At 34.4% G+C, this 21,819-nt stretch overlaps 1 protein-coding gene across 1 annotated transcript in view; it reads left to right on the top strand.

Annotated features, from left to right (window-relative positions):
- Positions 1 to 21,819, top strand: part of Dnah14 (dynein axonemal heavy chain 14) — a 376,581-nt gene that overhangs the window by 113,409 nt on the left and 241,353 nt on the right. Inside the window, 5 exon segments of the mRNA XM_071619724.1 lie at positions 1,995 to 2,340; positions 2,818 to 3,183; positions 6,275 to 6,465; positions 10,034 to 10,285; positions 20,413 to 20,534. Coding sequence (XP_071475825.1) covers positions 1,995 to 2,340; positions 2,818 to 3,183; positions 6,275 to 6,465; positions 10,034 to 10,285; positions 20,413 to 20,534 — 1,277 coding nt within the window.

Here is a 21,819-nt window from a genome sequence, read left to right as displayed (position 1 = left end):
ATGGGCTCAGTATTGGAATCCAAGGCAAAGTCCTGTATTCATTTCCCTCCATTTTCTTCAAGTGGACAATAGGTCTCTCTGGGCTGTGCTGCTTGGGGTTGGGGAAATGATATGCAGATAATATAAGACTATGCTCTCTACCCTCTTTAATGTGTCTACACCTAGGTATCTTGATATCATACCTTGTTTCCTTAGCACTTGTGAAGATATTTTCACATATGGATATTTGTTCAGACTGACCTTTCTTCAAGGCTATGATCACTAAAGAGTCCTATTCTCCATCTTCCTCCCTGTTATTATCAGCAAAATTCTCATAAATAGTTTCTGGCAAATGGGGACAGTATGAATCAAATCTCTATATTTAGAAGAGGCATGATTTTTTTGGTCCAAGAAATTTGCTTCTGAGCTTCTCCTCACCTAAACTAGTTCTGAAAGTTCTGTTTATTCATCTTCTCTCTGGCTTCTGCATGCCCTCATGTGTATTTTTGGATGTTTTTGGTATCTTCCTTTTATTCCTTCTATTCTTCATTTAATAAGAGTTTTTATCATAAATTAATTTGATCAGGTGTTTATTAACTGCATCTGAGAGATAATTTTGTAGATGTTCTCCTTTAATAATTTCTTTTTCAAAATTTATTTATTTTAATTTTGAGACAGTGTCTCGCTAAGTTGCTAAGGCTGGCCTCAAACTTGCAATTCTCCTGCCTCAGCCTCCCAAATCAAAGGGGTTAGAGCCATGCACCACAAACTCTCAGCTTTTAATCTTTTAATGTGAGGAATCATATTAATTGGCTTTCTAAGATTAGTTTCACATCCAAATTGAAGATTTTGCTTGCAAGTGTGTGCATACAAATAAATGTTATTTTGTAATATTTTTGCATTTATAAGGAAAATGTATCCACGATTTTCTTTTACCAGTCATTATTGATGTACTTTCTATGTTCCAGACACTATTATAAGCCCATTATTAAATTATCTTATTTGATACTCAGGATTACAAATGAGGACACCAACATTCCTAAAGTAAAACTATTTTGCTTAGATTCATACTGTTAGTAAATACTAAGGCTGAGAATCAAGCACATCTCTCTGAATATAAAGCCTATTTATATAAACTCTATGATAAAAGAGACACACACATAGCAAAACTCCAATGGGTATTAACAATGGTTATCATTGTGTGATGAAATAATAGATAACTTTCTAATTTATGAACTTTCTTATATTGCAAGTTTTACATGCAATTTTTATGATGAAATAGAATAGTCACATAAAAGCAATACAAGCCTGTGAAGAATGAAAACTGAACTGACTTTGATTCCAAAATTATGTAAAATCATACATAAGTATTCATCAAGAGTCCTCAAAACAATGAAAAAATGATAATCTGAGAACAGAGATATAATTACTTCAAAAATCGCATGGAATGAAATACTTCTGAAAAGAGTGTAGATCTGATACATATAATGGATATAATTATGATAGAAATAATACAATAGGGAATTAGATTGGGATTTAAATCATAGTTCTGTAACTTGCCATATTTCTAACCTTAGTCTAATTATTCCCATTGAGACTCATTTGTTTCCAGTATAAACTAGAGAAAATAAGACTAATTAATTAGCAAACACACTATCTTAATAAATCAGGTACCTAAAGAATCTAGAACACAAATGTTCAATACTCTTTACTATTTACATTGCTTTTATTTCTTGAAAACAGTTATTCACAGTAGTTCTTTCATTATGTGTGAGTAGCATTTATTTTCATGTGAGAATGCCTTCTTTTTACATATGTTCAAATGCCTTCTTTCAACAATAGAAGGACTTAACATGTTAATGCCCTAAGATTTAAATAACACTTAGAATTATGTGTTATTTAATTGTTTTCATTGTTTTCTGAAATAGAAGTCAGAGAAATAGAAAAGAGTAGTTAGTCTTCAAAATTGGTGAAAAATTATTGCATAATTATAATTAACATGTTGATGACTTCAGATCATAGAATCCGCACTGCGACAGCTGGAATCCATGCCCACTGAAGTAGAAGAATTTGTGGAACACTTCACTTTTTTGGAAGCGATTTCATCCAAAATATTTCAATTAGAAGATGAGTACTTCACAATTAATCAGTTGTATTCTGTTGTGAGACATTACCATTTATATATTTCAGAAGAGCAAATTGCCATATATGAAATTCTTTTTGGCAAGTTTTGTCAACTAAAAACAACTATAAAGTTAAATAAAACAAACAGGGAGGCTGCCATAACAAAATTCAGGGAAAAATTGGAAGCAAATATTGCTGGTCTACGAGTGGACGTTAGTAATTTAAAAGCCAACGTAAGTTTTTTGTTTTTTCTCACCAAAAACTTGATCTTCCCTTACTATGCATATAGATATTTGCTTTCTGTGGTATCATAACTAAAAAATTTTAATCCAGTATTCTTAACCTGGGATTCACAGTATGTTAGTAATATGTGAACTCCAATGGGAAATAAAATTATATCTCTATTTTCAGTAACCTCTAACTGGAATTTAACATTTTCTTCATCTATGAATGAATGTAGGCAACCATCAGCAGCAGAGCTGCTAACTTACCAGAGGCTTCAAGAGTCCCAAAGGAACCTTTAGCATAAAAAAAAAAAGGCTAAACCCCCTGAAACCTTTTTAGGTCTTTGCCTGAGCCTAATGTAATGATAGTTCCAACTTCACTTATCATGTTAGATCTTGGATTATATACTAATGTAATTGTCAGCAAAATGTGTAATTTCTGAATGTTTTGGTTTCTGAGAATGTCTGACTATTGTTGTTTTTTAGATAGGAACTCCTGTTCTGTTTTTTATTGGTACTGGAGTGCAAACAGCAATGGAAATGATTCGGACTTTCTCAGAGGAAGCTGCAAGTTTGGTTAACAAAATTAAAACCTACTCAAGCTACCAGGATCATTTTGATGATCACCAATATCATATGCATTCTCTTAATATGGAAGAAATTACAAATATTGTGCTCTCAGAAATCTCTGACATTGAATGTGACTTAAGTTTGAGGAAAATGTTATGGGAAGCACAAGACGAATGGGGAAAGTACTTTTGGGAATGGAAGAAGTGTTCTCTTCAAAGTATTGATGTAGAATTAGTACAGAGAATTGTTACAAAATTGCTGAATATAATCATTGTACTAGAAAAAGGTAAAAATGTGTTTCTCAAATTTTCTCACTCACCTAGGATTACATAAAATATGGCCTCTGGGCAATGTAATCATTGTCTTTGGTTGACCATTATGGCTAGAGGAACAATATAGTAGTTTAGATAGGAATTATTTGCTGAAACAAGAGATTAAAGCTTTGCCAATAAAAATAAGAAGAAGTAATAACAAATTTTGTTTCCTTTAAAAGTTGATATTGCATGAAAATCCAGGGAACCAGTAGAGTAGAGGAAAGGAGCTAGGTGGAGAGAAGAAGAGAGAAAAGGGGAAAATACTGGAGAATAATATTGGACAAAAAATACATTGTTATATTGTGTACATATATGAATTTGCAACAATGAACCCCACCATTATGTATAATTATAATGCACCAATAAGAACATTAAAGAATTTTTTAATAAAGTAAACAAAAGTCAATTCTGTGGTAGAACTCCAGACACTTGACTCAGATTCTAACTCTTGCTAGAGTATTTGTCCAGAGGTATTTTAATGATAGAAGCCCACCTTCAGAATCTTTACCCAAATTCTATACTATGCCTATGGTATCTTTTGGGAAGTGTGGGAAACAACTAAAAAAGTCATTCTGAGAGGTTTCCCTGGTGCTAATCATCAAATTTGAAATTTTGCCAATGGAGAGAGACTTTTTCCAAGAGGATTCTATAAGATCATATCCTTTCCAGGAGGAAAGTTTTGTTTCACCTAGCCAAGAGATTGTTTTGTTTTTGTTAGACTCCTAGCTTATCACTCAGCAAAACCAACAACAAAAAAAAAAACCCTGAACAAACAATACAAAATTTTATTTTGCTTATCCCTAAACTATAGAAGAAATAAAGCTATCACAAATTTTTTAGAAAAAAGAAAAACTAGCTGCACATCAGTCTCACTGCTTTAAAATAATACTCATTGTATGCATTCTCAATGTTTTGCTATGTACATGTCTCAGAGAACAATATATGAATCAACAAGTAGACAACACATTCCTATAGCCATAGTTTCACAGATATAATCTTGTTTGCCAAAGTTGAAACTGGCAAAATCTAAAGTTTGCTTGTTCTTTCTCTCTCTCCTTTTTATTTTTATTTATTTAGTCATACATGACAGTAAAATCAATTATGATATAATTATACAAGCATAGAATATACCTTATTCTAATTAGTGGGTGTGCATGATGGTGGAATTCATTTCAGTATTTTCACATATGTACACAGGAAAATTATTCATTCTACTCTCTTTTTTTTTTCTGGGTACCAGGGATTGAACCCAGGGTCCTTACCCACTGAACCACATGCTCAGCCCTTTTCATATTTTATTTAAAGATTAGGTCTTGCTGAGTTGCTTAAGACCTCACTAAGTTGCTGACGCTGGCTTTGCATTCACTATCTTCCTGTCTCAGCCTCCCAAGCTGCTAGGATTACAGACATGTGTCACCACACCTAGTTCTACTGCCTTTTCTATTCCTATCTCCCCTCCCTTCCCTTCATTCCTTTTGTCTAATCTACCAAACTTCTCTTTTCCCTCACCCTTTATTGTGGTTTTAGCTTCTACATATAAGCAAAAAACATTTGACCTTTGGATTTTGGGGACTGGCTTATTTCACTTAGCATGATAGTCTCCAGATCTATCCATTTACTGGAAAATGCCATAATTTCATTTTTCTTTATGGCTGTGTGTGTGTGTGTGTGTGTTGTGTGTGTGTGTATAATGTTATGTGTGTATTTCTATTTCACATTTTCTTTTTTCAATATTTAATTTTTAGTTATAGTTGGATATAATACTTTTATTTCACTTATAAATAAGTGAAGATCAAACCCAGGGTCTCACACATGCAAGGCGAGTGCTCTACTGCTGAACCACAACCCCAGCCCATGTATATCACATTTTCTTTATCCATTTATCCATTGAGGGGCACTTAGGTTGGTTCCATAGCATAGCTATTGTGAATTGAGCTTCTATAAACATTGATGTGACTGTGTCACTGTTGTATGCTGATTTTAAGTCTTTTGGATATATATACTAAGGAGTAGGATAACTGGGTCAAATGCTGGTTCCATCCCAATTTTTTTGAGGAATCTCCATAGTGCTTTCTATAGTGGTTGCATCAATTTGCAGTATCACCAGCCCTGTATGAGTGTACCTTTTCCTCCACATCCTCACCAACATTTATTTTAAGTTGTATTCTTGATAACCGTCATTTTGACTGGAGTGAGGTGGAATCTCATTGTAGTTTTAATTTGCATTTCTCTAATTGCTAGATATGTTGAACATGAACTAAACAGACACTTCTCAGAGGAAGAAATACAAAAGTTGTCAAATATAAAATTCTTCTCTTGATCTCCTATTTAACCAGGTCTTGTAAAACATTTTACTATTCAGTGTAGGTTTATAGAAGAAACTCCATCTGTACAAATTTGTTTTTTAAGATTATTGGTATAGTTTTAGTTTTTCAGGGTCCCCAACTTGGGCTGTTTCTCTATTGCCTCCCCATTTCTTTTATATGTTGAGTAAAAGGTTATAAGAGATGAACCTTCAACTGCTTAGGCTTTGAGTTCTGTACCTCAGTTGTTTTCAAGGACCAACCAATGATGACATATGAACAAGTCATCACCTACATTTCAGTGTTAAAATATTTTCTTTGTGAAATAATAGAAATGGTGGATTTTTTTCCCCCTCGGCGTTTTTTCTTTATTTAGAAAATTTTCAAAGTCCCCAAACCTGTGACAGACTTCTGAATGTCCATTTTTGTTCCATCTGTATATCTATCTTGTCAGTAAAAATTTGGGAAATCCTGTGGTAGTGGGCATCCTTCTTATCACATTTCCAAGGTAAGTTGGCTCTGAGAGTCTTAGGTTTTAGTTACTATTCTTGACAACCATTTCTCTTTATTTTAATCCACAGTTGATTCATATGGAAGGGTAATGTTAAAGGCCATTATCTTATATTATAATGCAGACACAAAACTGATAGAGTAGTATTACATAACATTAGCAAATCTTAAAGGGAAAATTTTATTTTTTAAATTCATTTGGTTAAAAATGAACATATTGAAGCCTACCGATTTTTATTGTTATTTATAGGTTTACCTAAAAATGATTTGTTAACACATCTTAAGCAATCAGTGACAGATTTTAAACAACATCTACCAATCATCACAGCATTGGGAAACCCCTGTCTCAAGCAGAGGCACTGGGAGGCTCTCCAGGAGATTATTGGAAAGTCAATTAACCTAGATAAAAACTGTACTGTGGAGAATCTTCTAAGCCTCAAGGTAAATATAGTTGGAAAGCAATAGAATGAAATCCTAGAGCAGCCAATTGTAAGTAGGCAAGTAAATCTATAAGGGATTGGAATTAGAAAAGATAAAAGTATATAACATGTCTGGGAAAATAGTAGATAATATATGATAGGATCTTATGTAAAATTGGAAGTAGTGGGTAAGCTACTCATTTATGCTGTTGTCATCTAGACGATTAGAAAATAGTAATACTGGTTCTCATATGTGACAAATTCAATAATTTAACAATTCTACTTCTTATAGAACAGAAATTTATACATTTATAGGGACCGAAAAATCAAAAGTACTGCATCTGATTTTATATAAAATGTAAGTATATCAAGAGTATTAGGATGGCTACCAACAATTTGATATTATATCTGAAATGTCTAGTTAGCAATGACTTGATTTGCCATAAAAATTATGATTTTTTTCCAGTTTTTTTGGAGGTAAAAAGTTTTCTATTTTCCTTACTAAGTTATAATATGCTTCTTTTATCTTTAAAGTACACATACTATAATCAAAACCAGCATTGCATCTATAATTCTATTGCACAGAAGAACATGGGGAATATTTTAAGGAATTTAAAAAGAAGAATTTTTAAAGATAACTTTGACTTTTAAAATTAGTTTATATTTCCAGTCCTAATCTAAACCTCTCTCCTGAATTCCAGACTTGTATATCCAATTTTCTATTGACTTCTCTAAGAGATATCTCAAAATTAACCTCTCGTAAATTTTACTTTTGATTCTCCATCTCCCCAATTCGACTTTTCCTCGGTCAGCATTCCCATCCCAGCTACTGGCAGCTCCATTCTTCCAACTACTTACACCAAAAATTATGAAGTAATTATTAAATCTTCTCTTGCTCTTCTACTCTGCTTCCTATCTGAATCTATCATACTTTCTTATTGCTCTAGCCTCCTAAACAATCTATATGCCAAAGATAAATTCAGTCAGATATCTAGATAATTGCAGAACATTCAGGGTCAATGCCAACAGGGGAATCCTCAGGCCACCATGCTGAAAATCAAGCACAATTTCATTGACAGTTTCATTTTTCAAAGGCTTGGATTAATGGAACTATAACTGGGCAAGTTAAGTTGAGGGTAAGAATTTATAAAACTGAGAGAAGCAGCAAAAATAAAATTAGGCTAGACAAAGATAGGAGCAGAAGGAGGCTTACATGGGATTGGTGGCCTATAATATCCCAGAGGGCTCCAGTGAGCTATCCTCACCTTTCTAACTTGAATGGTTAGCTTCAAAGGGATATCCCTTGCAGTCTGGGGAGGGTCCAAATTAGTTGAACAGGACATCTTAACAAAAAAGAACATATTTTCAACCCTAAAGTACTGTGTAGCCAGGCACTAAAGGAACTCTTCTTCTTAAAGTGAACTATAATAATAGAGGGAATGAAGTGGCCATCAGCAGGCAACCTCAACTGATCTCTGAGAGTTCCTGGATGGTTTGGGTCATCCTGTGGAAATTGAACAATTTATCAAATATCTATAGGTGCATAGATGGTCAGGGTTTGGCCTAGAAACTCATCCCTAATTTTTTAAAACCTGAGTTTCTTGGGGTTGACCCAGAGATAATAATCATGCAGCCAAACTTTCTAGGATAGGTCCTAATCCTGTCAATATCATATGACAACCATTCTGTCCAAGATGTCATACAAGCTCTGAGAAGCCAATCACATGAAAACATGTCATAAAGTTAAGAGAAAGAGGTCAATGGTTTACATAAATGAACATTATCTCTTTATGGTTAATCATTTCCACTTTAGAAAGCTTTGTGTTTTATAATAGAGCTAGATGGTGCCACAACATGCAACTATGTTATTCAGAGTCACTCCAGGTGAACTTGGGTTGGGACGAAATAACTACACTAAGACAGAGAAAATAACTTTTCCTTGGGATTCTTCAGAGATGGCTCCTCTACTCTAGCTCCCACAAGGGAGGCAGAAAAAAGAGGAGGAAGATGCTCTGAAGTCCCTTTTTACTGAGGGGAAGACACTCAAGAAAGTTCCACCCTAATTAGAGAGGTCAGGTTTCAAGGGATTGAGTCTAGCTTCATGATGTCTTATGGTCAGCAGATTGACATCTTTGAAGGCCACACCCATCTCAGGTACTCTGTGGGGATCATAGGCAGAGCAAGCGAAAAGGACACATATGTCGCCAGCCCAAACAGAGAGGCAACATCAGTCCAGTCCACAAATATACTCATGCTCATAGTTCACACACATACAGCCCATGGCTGGTTCACCACAAGATGGTTCATTATAAGCATTAAGATTCATCTGAAACTTCTCAGATACTTATTATAGGAAAACAAAACTATTTGTCAATCAGTTTCCAAACTATTGACTATAAAGACTTAACAGTGTTAGATTCACTTGGTTGAAATTTTGCCTTACATGATCAATATCTGGATTTAGTTTTGAATAATCTCAGAGTGTTAGTCACAAAATCCTTTCTTGGGGCTGGGGTTGTGGCTCAGTAGTAGTGTGCTCGCCTAGCATGCATGAGGCACTGGTTTCGATCCTCAGCACCACATAAAAATAAAGACAATAAAGTCCATCAACAACTAAAAATATATTTTTTAAAAAATCCTTTCTTTCTGATAGTCCCATGGCTTTTTATCTGTCTTTGGCTGAATAATGTATGTTAAAAAGTAAGCCTCTTTCCCAAAACTGTTTGTTAAGACCATAAGCAGTCAGCTGATTTCACCATCCTTACCCCATCTTTGGCAGGTTTATAAGAAATTATGAAAACTAGTCATGCCTGCCCATACACCCTGCTGAGCTGCATGATCAAAACATAGAGATTAGATATCATTCTTCAGTCCCATGAAGGTGACACATGGGAATAGTGGTAGATTCTGTTGATATTTGTTGATTAATTGTATATCATCTTCTGAGAAGCATCTGTTCAGTTCCTTGGACCATTTATTGATTGGGTTACTTGGGGTTTTTTTGTGTGTTAAGGTTCTTGAATTCTTTATATATCCTAGAGACTAATGCTCTATCTGATGTGCATGTGGTAAAAATTTGCTCCTCAAAAAAATCAATCATTATAAACTATACAAAACATTATAAATACATACATGAATAACAAAAGTATATTTCATACACGCAACACATACTTTGTTATTTACATCTCAATATTTATTGAGGTTAATAAAAATGTAAACTACTAAAGCAGTAATGATAGGAATCTTTTATATAATTTTCTTTAAAATAAAACCCAAAAGTATATGCATAAAAAAGAATGCCATCTGCACATACACAATAGGTATATATTATTACATTGACTACAATAAGAAAAATAATTAATTTTCACTAAGAATGAAGAATGTGAAATAGTTAGAATAATTAAAAACTGAAAAGCACTATGTCATTCAGATTTTGCCATTAAATCTCAAGTTAAGATATAAACTTAACTGGAATCAGTTCTTCAATTCTTCTGATGAACCTTTTAAAACATATATTTAGATCGTCCATGTTAAATGTTTCAGGAATTGTTTGCTCCACCTAATATTAAATAATAATATGTTCATTTCAGATATTTCAGTATGAAAACAAAATAAATGAAATATCAAACTCAGCAACTAATGAAGCTGCTCTTGAAAAAATGCTATTCAAGATTATCAATCTTTGGAACACTACTCCTTTACGTGTAGTTCTTCATCACACAGAGAAGTACTCTATCCTAATAATTTCATCTAATTTCATAGATGATATATTTGCTCAGTTAGAAGAATCTCAAATCTTACTTGCAACAATTAAAGGATCTCCCTATCTCGAACCCATTAAGGTAAATTTTATGGCAAAGATAAAATGTTTTTATTCTCTACAGTTTCTCACTTTAATTTTTCCATCCTACAGTTTTGCACTTGCTTTTAAATTACATAAGTCTTTCTTATGCTTAAATAGAAGTGAGAATGAATATTTAATAGTTTGAATACTAAAAGTATTTTTTGGGGAACATTAATTTTTCATGAGGAAGTGTCAGAATGTTTAATTGGGACAGAAAAGATAAATTTAGATCATATAAAAATATGACCCTACAAGCCATGACTTTTTACCAGCGGTGTTCAGTATATCCTGATAATTCTTCAGTGAGTAGCCACACATAAATATCTAAAAAATCATTTTAAACTTCAAGAAAATCAATAAGATGTGATAATATAAATATTTAATAATAAAATTAAGATAATAGATCATATATATGTACATAAATCTATATAAATATATTGACATATAGAGTTTCAGAGAATGTATACACTGAACAAATAGAAATTACATTATTCAGAAATACACAAATGTTTAGAGAAAGTGTCAGTTAGGTGGGCCTTAGAGAGAAAACTCAATGAATTACAAAGAAGGGATAAGTCAAATAGCTTACATGGTCTATTAATGTGGAACAACAACAACAAAAAAAATGAGCCACAGAAAAATAGCAAAACAACAACAAACAAAAAAGAAAAATATACAGAAAAATTTAAAAATAAAAATAACCACCTGGATGAGTATGGTGGCACCCCTGTGTAATCTTAAGTATTTGAAGATGAAGGCAGGAGAAACATGAGTTTGAGGTCAAGATGGAAAACAGCAAAACTTTGTCTTAAAAAAAAAAAATCTGAATATGCAAGAAATGTAATCCAATTTTTTTAACTTAGAAATAAGCAACAAGGAGAAAATTACATATTAAGCCTTGTGACAATTGAAAAGAGCCCTATGAAAATGAATATTTAGAGCATTAAATGCCTTAATTAAAAAGTAAAAATAAAGTTAATAAATGATAAATTAGACACATTTGAGAAGCTGGAAATTCAAATAATTCCTTGAAAAATAGAAATTATTAAAGCTCAATCAAGAAGAAATAGATATCTAGGTGTGGTGGCACGTGCCTGAAATCCCAGTGGCTTTGGAGGCTGAGATAGGAGGGTCACAATTTCAAAGGCAACCTCAGCAACTTAGTGAGGCCCTAAGCAACTTAGTGAGAACCTGTCTCTAAATAAAATATTAAAAAGGACTGGGGATGTGGCTTAGTAGTTAAGTGCCCCTGGGTTTAATCCCCAGGAAAGATAGAAAGGAAGAAAGAAAGAAAGAGAGAGAGAGAGGGGAGGGGGGGAAGATGGCGGCGAATGGAGTGCATCACCCCCGTGTACCGCATCACTGCGCGGGTGAATAACGAGTTAGAATGGCCAAAAGCTATCTTGTTAGAAATTTCCAGCAAAACTGGGGTGCACTGAAACCTAGAGGAAGGATTTCCATCACCCGAGGATCGGTTACTGGGGCTCAACCGTGAGTGAACTGTCCGCCCGGAGATTCAAGCTGCTTGTTCAGTGGCCCACCCCGCTGCTAGAGACTGCGGCACGCAAGGAAACGGCGTGCCTAGAAACGGTGTGCTAGTAACGCAGAGAAACGGTGCTGCAGATTCTGTGGGTTCCTGCTGGCTGTGCCCTCACTGTGCTCTGGGCTGAGTTCTGGGTTTGAGACAGGGGAAGGAAGCGGTCCAGTTCTGTCCTCCACACCGGACAGCTCACCGAGGAAGCCAGCGGCCACCATCTTAGAGAGCTGACGTCACCATCGCCAGTTTTCGACAGATTGCAGCTCATTCAGCGATAGAACAGGTGTGTGTCATTTAGACCATCTTCCATATAGCGGGGAAATCGCATAAAATCTCTCCCAGGCTTTCCGGGGGCGTGATTAACAGAGTGAGCGTGAATAGAGGCGTGGGGAAAGGTAAAGGCACCTGACCTCCAACTCCCCCCTCCCACCAGCAGCGAAAACAAAACCTGTCTTGCCAGCTCTCGGAGGAGGGGCTAGCGGAGGGAATCAAAACAATAAGGAGCCAGTTCCCAAAATCCGCGCTCCACATCCAGGAAACTGCAGGCCCAGAGTGTAGCTTGAACTGCCAAGAGGTATCACACTGGGAAAGACCTGGCTGGCAGGAGAAGCCAGGGGACTAGAGACCAGGAATAAACCTAAGCTAACAGGTTTTGAGAGACACGGGGAGGGGGGGGGGGGTGTAGGCGGGAGCGGCCTCACACGGATTGTTTCCTACAGCCGGAGGGCAAAATCTTGGCCTGAAAGGCACAGCACCATCTCCTGGAAGCGAAGAAAATAGAAGCCTAACAGTGCCCCTTTTTTTTTTAATTTTTAATTTTTTAATTTTAATTTTTTTTTCTTTTTTATAATTATATTATTATTTTTTAATTGTAATTTTTATTTTACTGCATTTTATTATTATTTTTATTATCATTTATTTTTCTTTTCTATTCTTTTCTCTTTCTATCCTCTCTCCCTCTCTCTTTCTTGGTTTGCTTCCTTACCTTTAACCCATCTTTCCTCTTAAGCATGACCACCCAGATTATGTACAACTTACTAAATGCAAATAGATGAATACTACGAATTGGTCTATAGTCCGCCTAAGCCCTTAACTACCCCCAAGTACTCCTGTTTATTCTCTTGTTAATATCCGCCTGCATTTGAGCAACCCCCCAAAGAAGCTAACATATACTAACCTCCATACCATCAAATCGCCCGACCTCAACATAAAATCCTAAGTTCAAACCTCAATTCTATATATGCCATCAAAATATGTAGGCCTTTAATGAAACTAATGAATATACCTTAAATCACAATTAAATCCAACATCTCTAAACATTGTCTCCCAACACAAAGGAGATATTGGAACTATAAAAACCAAAACAAATTTAAAGAAGAAAACAGAAAAACAGCAGTCAAACAGAGTTGGAAAGTAACGTGAGCACCATGAAAAAAAAAAAAAAAGGGAAAAAAGGATTACAAACAATGCAGGACAACTTAAATTCACAGGAGAACCTAGAGGCATCAGAAAAATGGACAGAGAAAGAACTCAAGGCATACCTAACTCAGATGGAACGGAATCTTAGAGAAGACTTTAAACAGCAAGTCCAAACAATGAAAGTATACTTTGAAAATGAATTACATAAGCAAATTCAAATAGCAAAGAATGAGCTCTACCAGGAGATAGAGATTTTAAAAGAAAACAAAGTAATCCTAGAAATGCAGGAAACCATAAACCAAATTAAAACCTCAAACGAGAAATTTACAAATAGACTAGATCAAATAGAAGTCCGAACATCAGATAATGAAGACAAAGTTTATCATCTTGAAAAGAATATAGTCAACACAGAAAGGATCCTAAGAAATCACGAGCAATCCATCCAAGAGATATGGGATGTCATAAAAAAACCAAACTTGAGAGTCATTGGAATAGAAGAAGGTGTAGAGGTTCAAACCAAAGGAATGAACAATCTATTGAATGAAATAATCTTAGAAAACTTCCCAGATATGAACGTTGGAATGGATTGCCAAATCCTGGAAGCCTACAGGACCCCAAACATACAAAACCGTAATAGATCAACTCCAAGACACATAATTATGAAGATATCCAACATACAGAACAAGGAGAGAATATTAAAAGCTATGAGAGAAAGGAGGTAGATTATATTCAGGGGTAAACCAGTTAGGTTAACAGCTAATTTTTCATCACAGATGTTGAAAGCAAGAAGATCCTGGAACAACGTATTTCAAACGCTGAAAAATAATGGATTCCAACCAAAAATACTGTATCCAGCAAAATTAAGCTTCAGATTTGACAATGAAATAAAAATATTTCATGATAAACAAAAGATAAAAGAATTCATAGCCAGAAACCCAGCACTGCAAGGCATTTTGAGCAAAACACTACAAGAAGAGGAATGAAAAACAGCACCCAAAACTAACAGTGGGAGGTAACTCAGGAAAGGGAAGAAAAAAAGTAACCAAAAAGGAAAAACTAGCCAAATTAAAATAAATAAATAAATAAGCATGACTGGAAGTACAAACCATATATCAATAGTAACCTTAAATGTTAATGGCTTAAATTCACCAATCATGAGACATAGGCTAGTAACCTGGATTAAAAAAACAAATCCAACAATATGCTACCTTCAGGAGACTCATATGATAGGAAAAGACATACACAGGCTGAAGGTGAAAGGTTGGGAAAAATCATACCACTCACATGGTCCTCAGAAGCAAGCAGGAGTGGCCATACTCATATCGAATAAAATCAACTTCAAACCTAAGTTAATCAAAAGGGATAAAGAAGGACACTATATACTGTTAAAAGGAACCATCCACCAACAAGACATAACAATTATCAATATGTATGCACCAAACAATGGTGCTGAGACGTTCATAAAACAAACTTTCCTCAAGTTCAAGAGTCAAATAGACCACAACACAATAATTATGGGTGACTTCAACACACCGCTCTCTCCATTGGACAGATCCTCCAGACAAAAGCTGAATAAAGAAACTATAGAACTCAATAACACAATCAATAACCTAGACTTAACCGACATATATAGAATATATCAACCATCATCAAGTGGATACACATTCTTCTCAGCAGCACATGGATCCTTCTCAAAAATAGACCATATATTATGCCATAGGGCAACTCTTAGTAAATATAAAGGTGTGGAGATAATACCATGCATCTTATCTGATCATAACAGAATGAAACTGGAAATCAATGATAAAAGAAGGAAGGAAAAATACTGCATCACCTGGAAAATGAACAATATGTTACTAAATGATGAATGGGTTACAGAAGACATAAAGGAGGAAATCAAAAAATTCTTAAGAGATAAATGAAAATACAGACACAACATATCGGAATCTATGGGACACAATGAAAGCAGTTTTAAGAGGGAAATTCATTGCCTGGAGTTCATTCCTCAAAAAAAGAAAAAACCAACAAATAAATGAACTCACACTTCATCTCAAAACCCTAGAAGAGGAAGAGCAAAACAACAGCAAAGGTAGTAGAAGGCAAGAAATAATTAAAATCAGAGTGGAAATCAATGAAATCGAAACAAAAAAAAAAAACCATTGAAAAAATTGATAAAACTAAAAATTAGTTCTTAGAAAAAATAAATAAGATCAACAGACCCTTAGCCATGCTAACAAAGAGAAGAAGAGAGATAACTCAAATTACTAACATACGAGATGAAAAAGGCAATATCACAACAGACACTACAGAAATACAGAAGTAATTGGAATTATTTTGAAACCCTATATTCCAATAAAATAGAAGATAGTGAAGATATCGATAAATTTCTTAAGTCATATGATATGCCCAGATTGAGTCAGGAAGACACACACAATTTAAACAGACCAATAACAAAGGAGGAAATAGAAGAAGCCATCAAAAGACTACCAACCAAGAAAAGCCCTGGACCGGATGGATACACAGCGGAGTTTTACAAAACCTTCAAAGAAGAATTAATACCAATACTTTTCAAGTTATTTCAAGAAATAGAAAAAGAAGGAGCTCTTCCAAATTCTTTCTATGAGGCCAACATCACCCTGATCCCAAAACCAGACAAAGACACTTCAAAGAAAGAAACTACAGACCAATATCTCTAATGAACTTAGATGCAAAAATCCTCAATAAAATCCTGGCGAATCAAATATAAAAGCATATCAAAAAAATTGTGCACCATGATCAAGTAGGATTCATCCCTGGGATGCAAGGCTGGTTCAATATACAGAAATCAATAAACGTTATTCACCACATCAATAGAATTAAAGATAAGAACCACATGATCATCTCGATAGATGCAGAAAAAGCATTCGACAAAGTACACATCCCTTTATGTTCAAAACGCTAGAAAAACTAGGGATAACAGGAACTTACCTCAACATTGTAAAATCTATATATATGCTAAGCCTCAGGCTAGCATCATCCTGAATGGAGAAAAACTGAAGGCATTCCATCTAAAAATTGGAACAAGACAGGGATGCCCTCTCTCACCACTTCTATTCAATTTAGTTCTCGAAATACTAGCCAGAACAATTAGACAGACAAAAGAAATTAAAGGCATAAAAATAGGAAAAGAAGAACTTAAATTATCACTATTTGAAGATGATATGATACTATATCTAACAGACCCAAAAGGGTCTACAAAGAAACTACTAGAGCTAATAAATGAATTCAGCAAAGTGGCAGGATATAAAATCAACACACATAAAGGCATTCCTGTATATCAGTGAAAAATCTTCTGTAATGGAAATGAGGACAACCACCCCATTCACAATATCCTCAAAAAAAAATAAAATACTTGGGAATCAACCTAACAAAAGAGGTGAAAGATTTATATAGCGAAAACTACAGAACCCTAACAAGAGAAATACAAAAATACCTTAGAAGATGGAAAAATATACCCTGTTCATGGATAGGAAGAACTAACATCATCAAAATGGCGATATTACCCTATTACTTTGGGTAATAGGTTTAATGCAATGCCAATCAAAATCCCAACGGCATTTCTTGTAGAAATAGATAAAGCAATCATGAAATTCATATGGAAAAACAAAAGACCCAGAATAGCAAAAACAATTCTAAGCAGGAAGTGTGAATCAGGCGGTATAGCGATACCAGATTTCAAACTATATTATAGAGCAATAGTAACAAAAACAGCATGGTACTGGTACCAAAACAGACGGGTGGACCAATGGTACAGAATAGAGGACACAGAGACCAATCCACAAAACTAAAACTTCCTTATATTTGATAAAGGGGCTAAAAGCATGCAATGGAGGAAGGATAGCATCTTCAACAAATGGTGCTGGGAAAACTGGAAATCCATATGCAACAAAATGAAACTGAATCCCTTTCTCTCGCCATGCACAAAAGTTAACTCAAAATGGATCAAAGAGCTTGATATAAAATCAGAGACTCTGCACCTGAAAGAAGAAAAAGTTGGCTCCGATCTACATATTGTGGGGTCGGGCTCCAAATTCTTTAATAGGACGCCCATAGCACAAGAGTTAATAACAAGAATCAACAAATGGGACTTACTCAAATTAAAAAGTTTTTTCTCAGCAAGAGAAACAATAAGAGAGGTAAATAGGGAGCCTACATCCTGGGAACAAATTTTTATTCCTCACACTTCAGATAGAGCCCTAATATCCAGAGTATACAAAGAACTCAAAAAACTAAACAATAAGATAACAAATAACCCAATCAACAAATGGGCCAAAGAGCTGAACAGACACTTCTCAGAGGAGGACATACAATCAATCAATAAGTACATGAAAAAATGCTCACCATCTCTAGCAGTCAGAGAAATGCAAATCAAAACCACTCTAAGATACCATCTCACTCCAGTAAGATTGGCAGCCATTATGAAGTCAAACAACAACAAGTGCTGGCGAGGATGTGGGGAAAGGGGTACTCTTGTACATTGCTGGTGGGACTGCAAATTGATGTGGCCAATTTGGAAAGCAGTATGGAGATTCCTGGGAAAGCTGGGAATGGAACCACCATTTGACCCAGCTATTGCCCTTCTCGGACTATTCCCTGAAGACCTTAAAAGAGCGTACTACATGGATACTGCCACATTGATGTTCATAGCAGCACAATTCACAATAGCTAGACTGTGGAACCAACCCAGATGCCCTTCAATAGATGAATGGATAAAAAAAAAATGTGGCATTTATACACAATGGAGTATTACGCAGCACTAAAAAATTACAAAATCATGGAATTTGCAGGGAAATGGATGGCATTAGAGCAGATTATGCTAAGTAAAGCTAGCCAATCCCTAAAGAACAAATGCCAAATGTATTCTTTGATATAATGAGAGAAACTAAGAACAGAGCAGGGAGGAAGAGCAGGAGGAAAAGATTAACATTGAACAGAGACATGAGGTGGGAGGGAAAGGTAGAGAAAAGGGAAATTGCATGGAAATGGAAGGAGACCCTCATTGTTATACAAAATTACATATAAGAGGTTGTGAGGGGAAAGGGGGAAAAAGGGAGAGAATTAAATTACAGCAGATGGGATAGAGAGAGAAGATGGGAGGGGAGGGGAGGGGGGATAGTAGAGGATAGGAAAGGTAGCAGAATACAACAGTTACTAATATGGCATTATGTAAAAATGTGGACGTGTAAGCGATGTGATTCTGCAATCTGTATATGGGGTAAAAATGGGAGTTCATAACCCACTTGAATCTAAAGTATGAAATATGATATGTCAAGAGTTTTGTAATGTTTTGAACAATAAAAAAAAGAAATGAAAGAGAGAGAGGGGAGGGGAGGGAGGGAGGGAGAGAGGAAGAAATTACTCGAATTGTCCTTTATTTATTAAAGATATTGAAATTATAGGTTAAAAATCTTCCCAAAATAATTGTGTGATCCTAGATGGTTTTACAACACAATGGAAGAAGAAAAATATCAGTTTTATATTAATTCATAGAAAATTGTAGAGAAATAAATCCTTCCTAACTTATTATGTGAGGCCAGCATTACTATAATATCAAAAGCAGACAAATATATAATAAGAAAACCACAGAACAGTAACCTTTTTGAACAGAGATACAAAAATTCTAAACAATATTTCAAAAACAAGTCTATCAATATTTAAAAAAATAGGATGTATTGAGACATGCAGAATTGGTAAATAAAAATATCAATTGGTAAATAAAAATAATCAATGTAATTCAGCATATCAAACCTAAAAAAGAAAGCCATTGATTTTGTTAATACATGCTGAGAAAACATTTATCATATCAATATCCATTTCTGATTTTAAAACAAATTAGGACTAGGAAAAAACACAGAGAAAGGACATCTATGAAAACATCATGCTTAAATGGTGAAAGAATGAACACTTTTCATCTCAGAGTATTTGACATTTTACTGAAGGGTCCTGCTCAATATATTAAAGCAAGAAAGAGATGTAAAAGTCATCCACATTGGAAAAGAAGTAAAATATTCTTTATATTCAGATGATGATTACCTATGTAAAAAAATTTAATGAAATCTTTTTAAAAGTGAACCAAACTCATTTTAGCAAGTTTGCAAGACTTTAAAAAGAAGCTAGATGATTAATACTACATAGTTTTCAAGATGTATTAAAAAACCACAATAATCAAGAGAGGGTTATATTTATATAAGATAGATACACAAAGAAATAGAACAGAATAGAGTGTACAGAAATAGACCCACATAAATATGGACAACTGATTTTCAACAAAGGTACAAAATTAATTTGTTAGTAAAAACAACTTTCTTTTGAAGAAACAGTGCTGGCACAACTGTATAATCATGCAAAAATAAAAAACAAGTCATATCTTACAGCCTACACAAAATTTAACTCAAAGATCATGGACCAAATGAAAAACCTAAAACTAAAAAAAATTTTGAGAAGAAAACATAGGAGAAACAATTTTGTTGTCTTGTTTTAGGTAGATTTCTTTAATATAACACCAAAAGCACTAACCCACAGAAGGAAAATTTAAAACTGTATTTTATTAAAATTTTTTAAAAATTTACTCTTCAAAAGACATTGTTCAAGGAACAAAAATACAAGCCATAAACTAGCAGAAAATATTAGTGTGTATCTGTTAAAGGATTTATATAGAGATTATATAAAGAACTCTCAAAATGCAATCATAAGAAAACAAAACAGCCCAATAAGGAAATGTGCCAGAAACTGAAGAGACACTCGACCAAATACATATATGGAGGGAAAAAAAAAACACGGAAAGATGCTTAACTTCATTACTTATTAAAAATACGATAAAGTAAAAATGAGATACTTCTACATGTGTGAAGAAATAACTAAAATTAATAAGATTGATCATCCCAGTTTTTGGTGTGGATGTAGAGGAACTAGAGCTCTCCTACACTACTCTATGGATTGAAAAATATTAATTTCAAAACATTCTTTAAATTTTTAATGAGTTTATATTTATTTATGTGACCCTCTATTAATAATTTTCTCTATGTCAGTGATTGGTAATGAGCTTTGATTTCAGTTTCTGGTATATGACTCTTAGAGTAATTTTATATATTTAGATTTGCAAGTGTATGTGTTTTCTTTTATCATTGTAGGATCTTGTGAATGAATGGGATCAATACCTTAAACTCTTTTCTCATACCCTTGAGGTGTGGATGAACTGTCAAAAACAATGGCTTTATCTTGAACCAATCTTCCATTCTTTAGAAATACAAAGGTAAAAAATCAAAATATACCAAATGTAGCATGGTTGGGAATGTGTTTTTATGCAATTCTTGACAAATCATTTCTTCAGTGAACAAAATAAGAGTATAGTCTGCTGAACCATTAGTTAGTTTTTTTCTTCATAAAACAGTACAAGCATCATCTTTATTTCAGAAAGCCTTTGTTCTCAATTATTGACATAAATATATAAACAACTGGAGAAGAAGTGTTAGATATATCATTACAATCCTTAAGCCACAATATTATTTGTTTTTTCGGTTCTGGAATATTAGTGTGACTTTGGTGTGAATGATGAACATGTAGTTGCATTTATACATGAATGAGAATTTCTTGCTTTGAAACAATTGGAAGAAGAAATGGCCTTGACAAATTTCAATCACAGCATTCAAATTAGTTGGCTTCTAACTTTTTTAATGATTGGTACAGACAAATGAGTTATCTAGACAGAATTTAAACTAGACAAAATAATCATACAATCTTCTATTATATTAACCTACAGTCATTCTGAAAGTCTTCAAAGGTGAAACCACATTATATCTAAAGAGAAAATTCTTTATGTTGCTATGACTTTGAGCCTTAAATTCAAACTTTACAGCTAGTGATGCAGCTCAGTGGGAGAGCAGAAGGCAGGCACAAGGTCCTGGGTTTGATCCTTAGCACTGCATCAATCAATCAATCAATAAATCAATAAAGTGAACTTTGATACTACATTTTACCAAAGATTTCCTCATTAATGGAGAGATCATGCTCCTTGGTGAGGAAGTTCAAAATGTGACCAAGTTGTCTTTTTACTAAGTGTGCTTAGGTTGAAAAGGAGGCTTTTAATGAGCAGATGCTGAAGGTACCTAAATAATAAGTCTACAGATAAGAAAAAAAACATCAGTTATGGACTTCCCTTTAACTAGTGAAGAATAATGGGCCTTGAAATCAGTGAGGAATATCTGAATAAAGAAGAGGTGAGTGATAGATTCATCAGAGGGGAAAATTCTGTATGGAGAATTTATCCCCCCACTCCAAGTTAGCTGTAAGGACTGCATTCATTCCTTCCAGAGAGATTGGGAGAGATTCCAGACTAGTAGAAGGGGAGATAGAAATCTCCATGAGAGAAGTTTTACTGAGCTGCAGAAACATTTAGGGCCTATCACCCTAGATGGGGAATAGGAGAATAGTGGAAGGGTTCTCTGGAGAGTTTGACATTTATTGCCTAGTCAAGCATTAGAAACAAGGACTTGCCTCTTCTCCAGAGAATTCTGAAGTAGCCTTCGCTAGCAAAATAA

Source organism: Marmota flaviventris, chromosome 12 (genome assembly GCF_047511675.1).
Source record: "Marmota flaviventris isolate mMarFla1 chromosome 12, mMarFla1.hap1, whole genome shotgun sequence".
In the NCBI taxonomy this organism is placed as follows: domain Eukaryota; kingdom Metazoa; phylum Chordata; class Mammalia; order Rodentia; family Sciuridae; genus Marmota; species Marmota flaviventris.
Note: the sequence above shows the minus strand (reverse complement) of the source record. Positions and strands in the feature narration are given on the sequence as shown.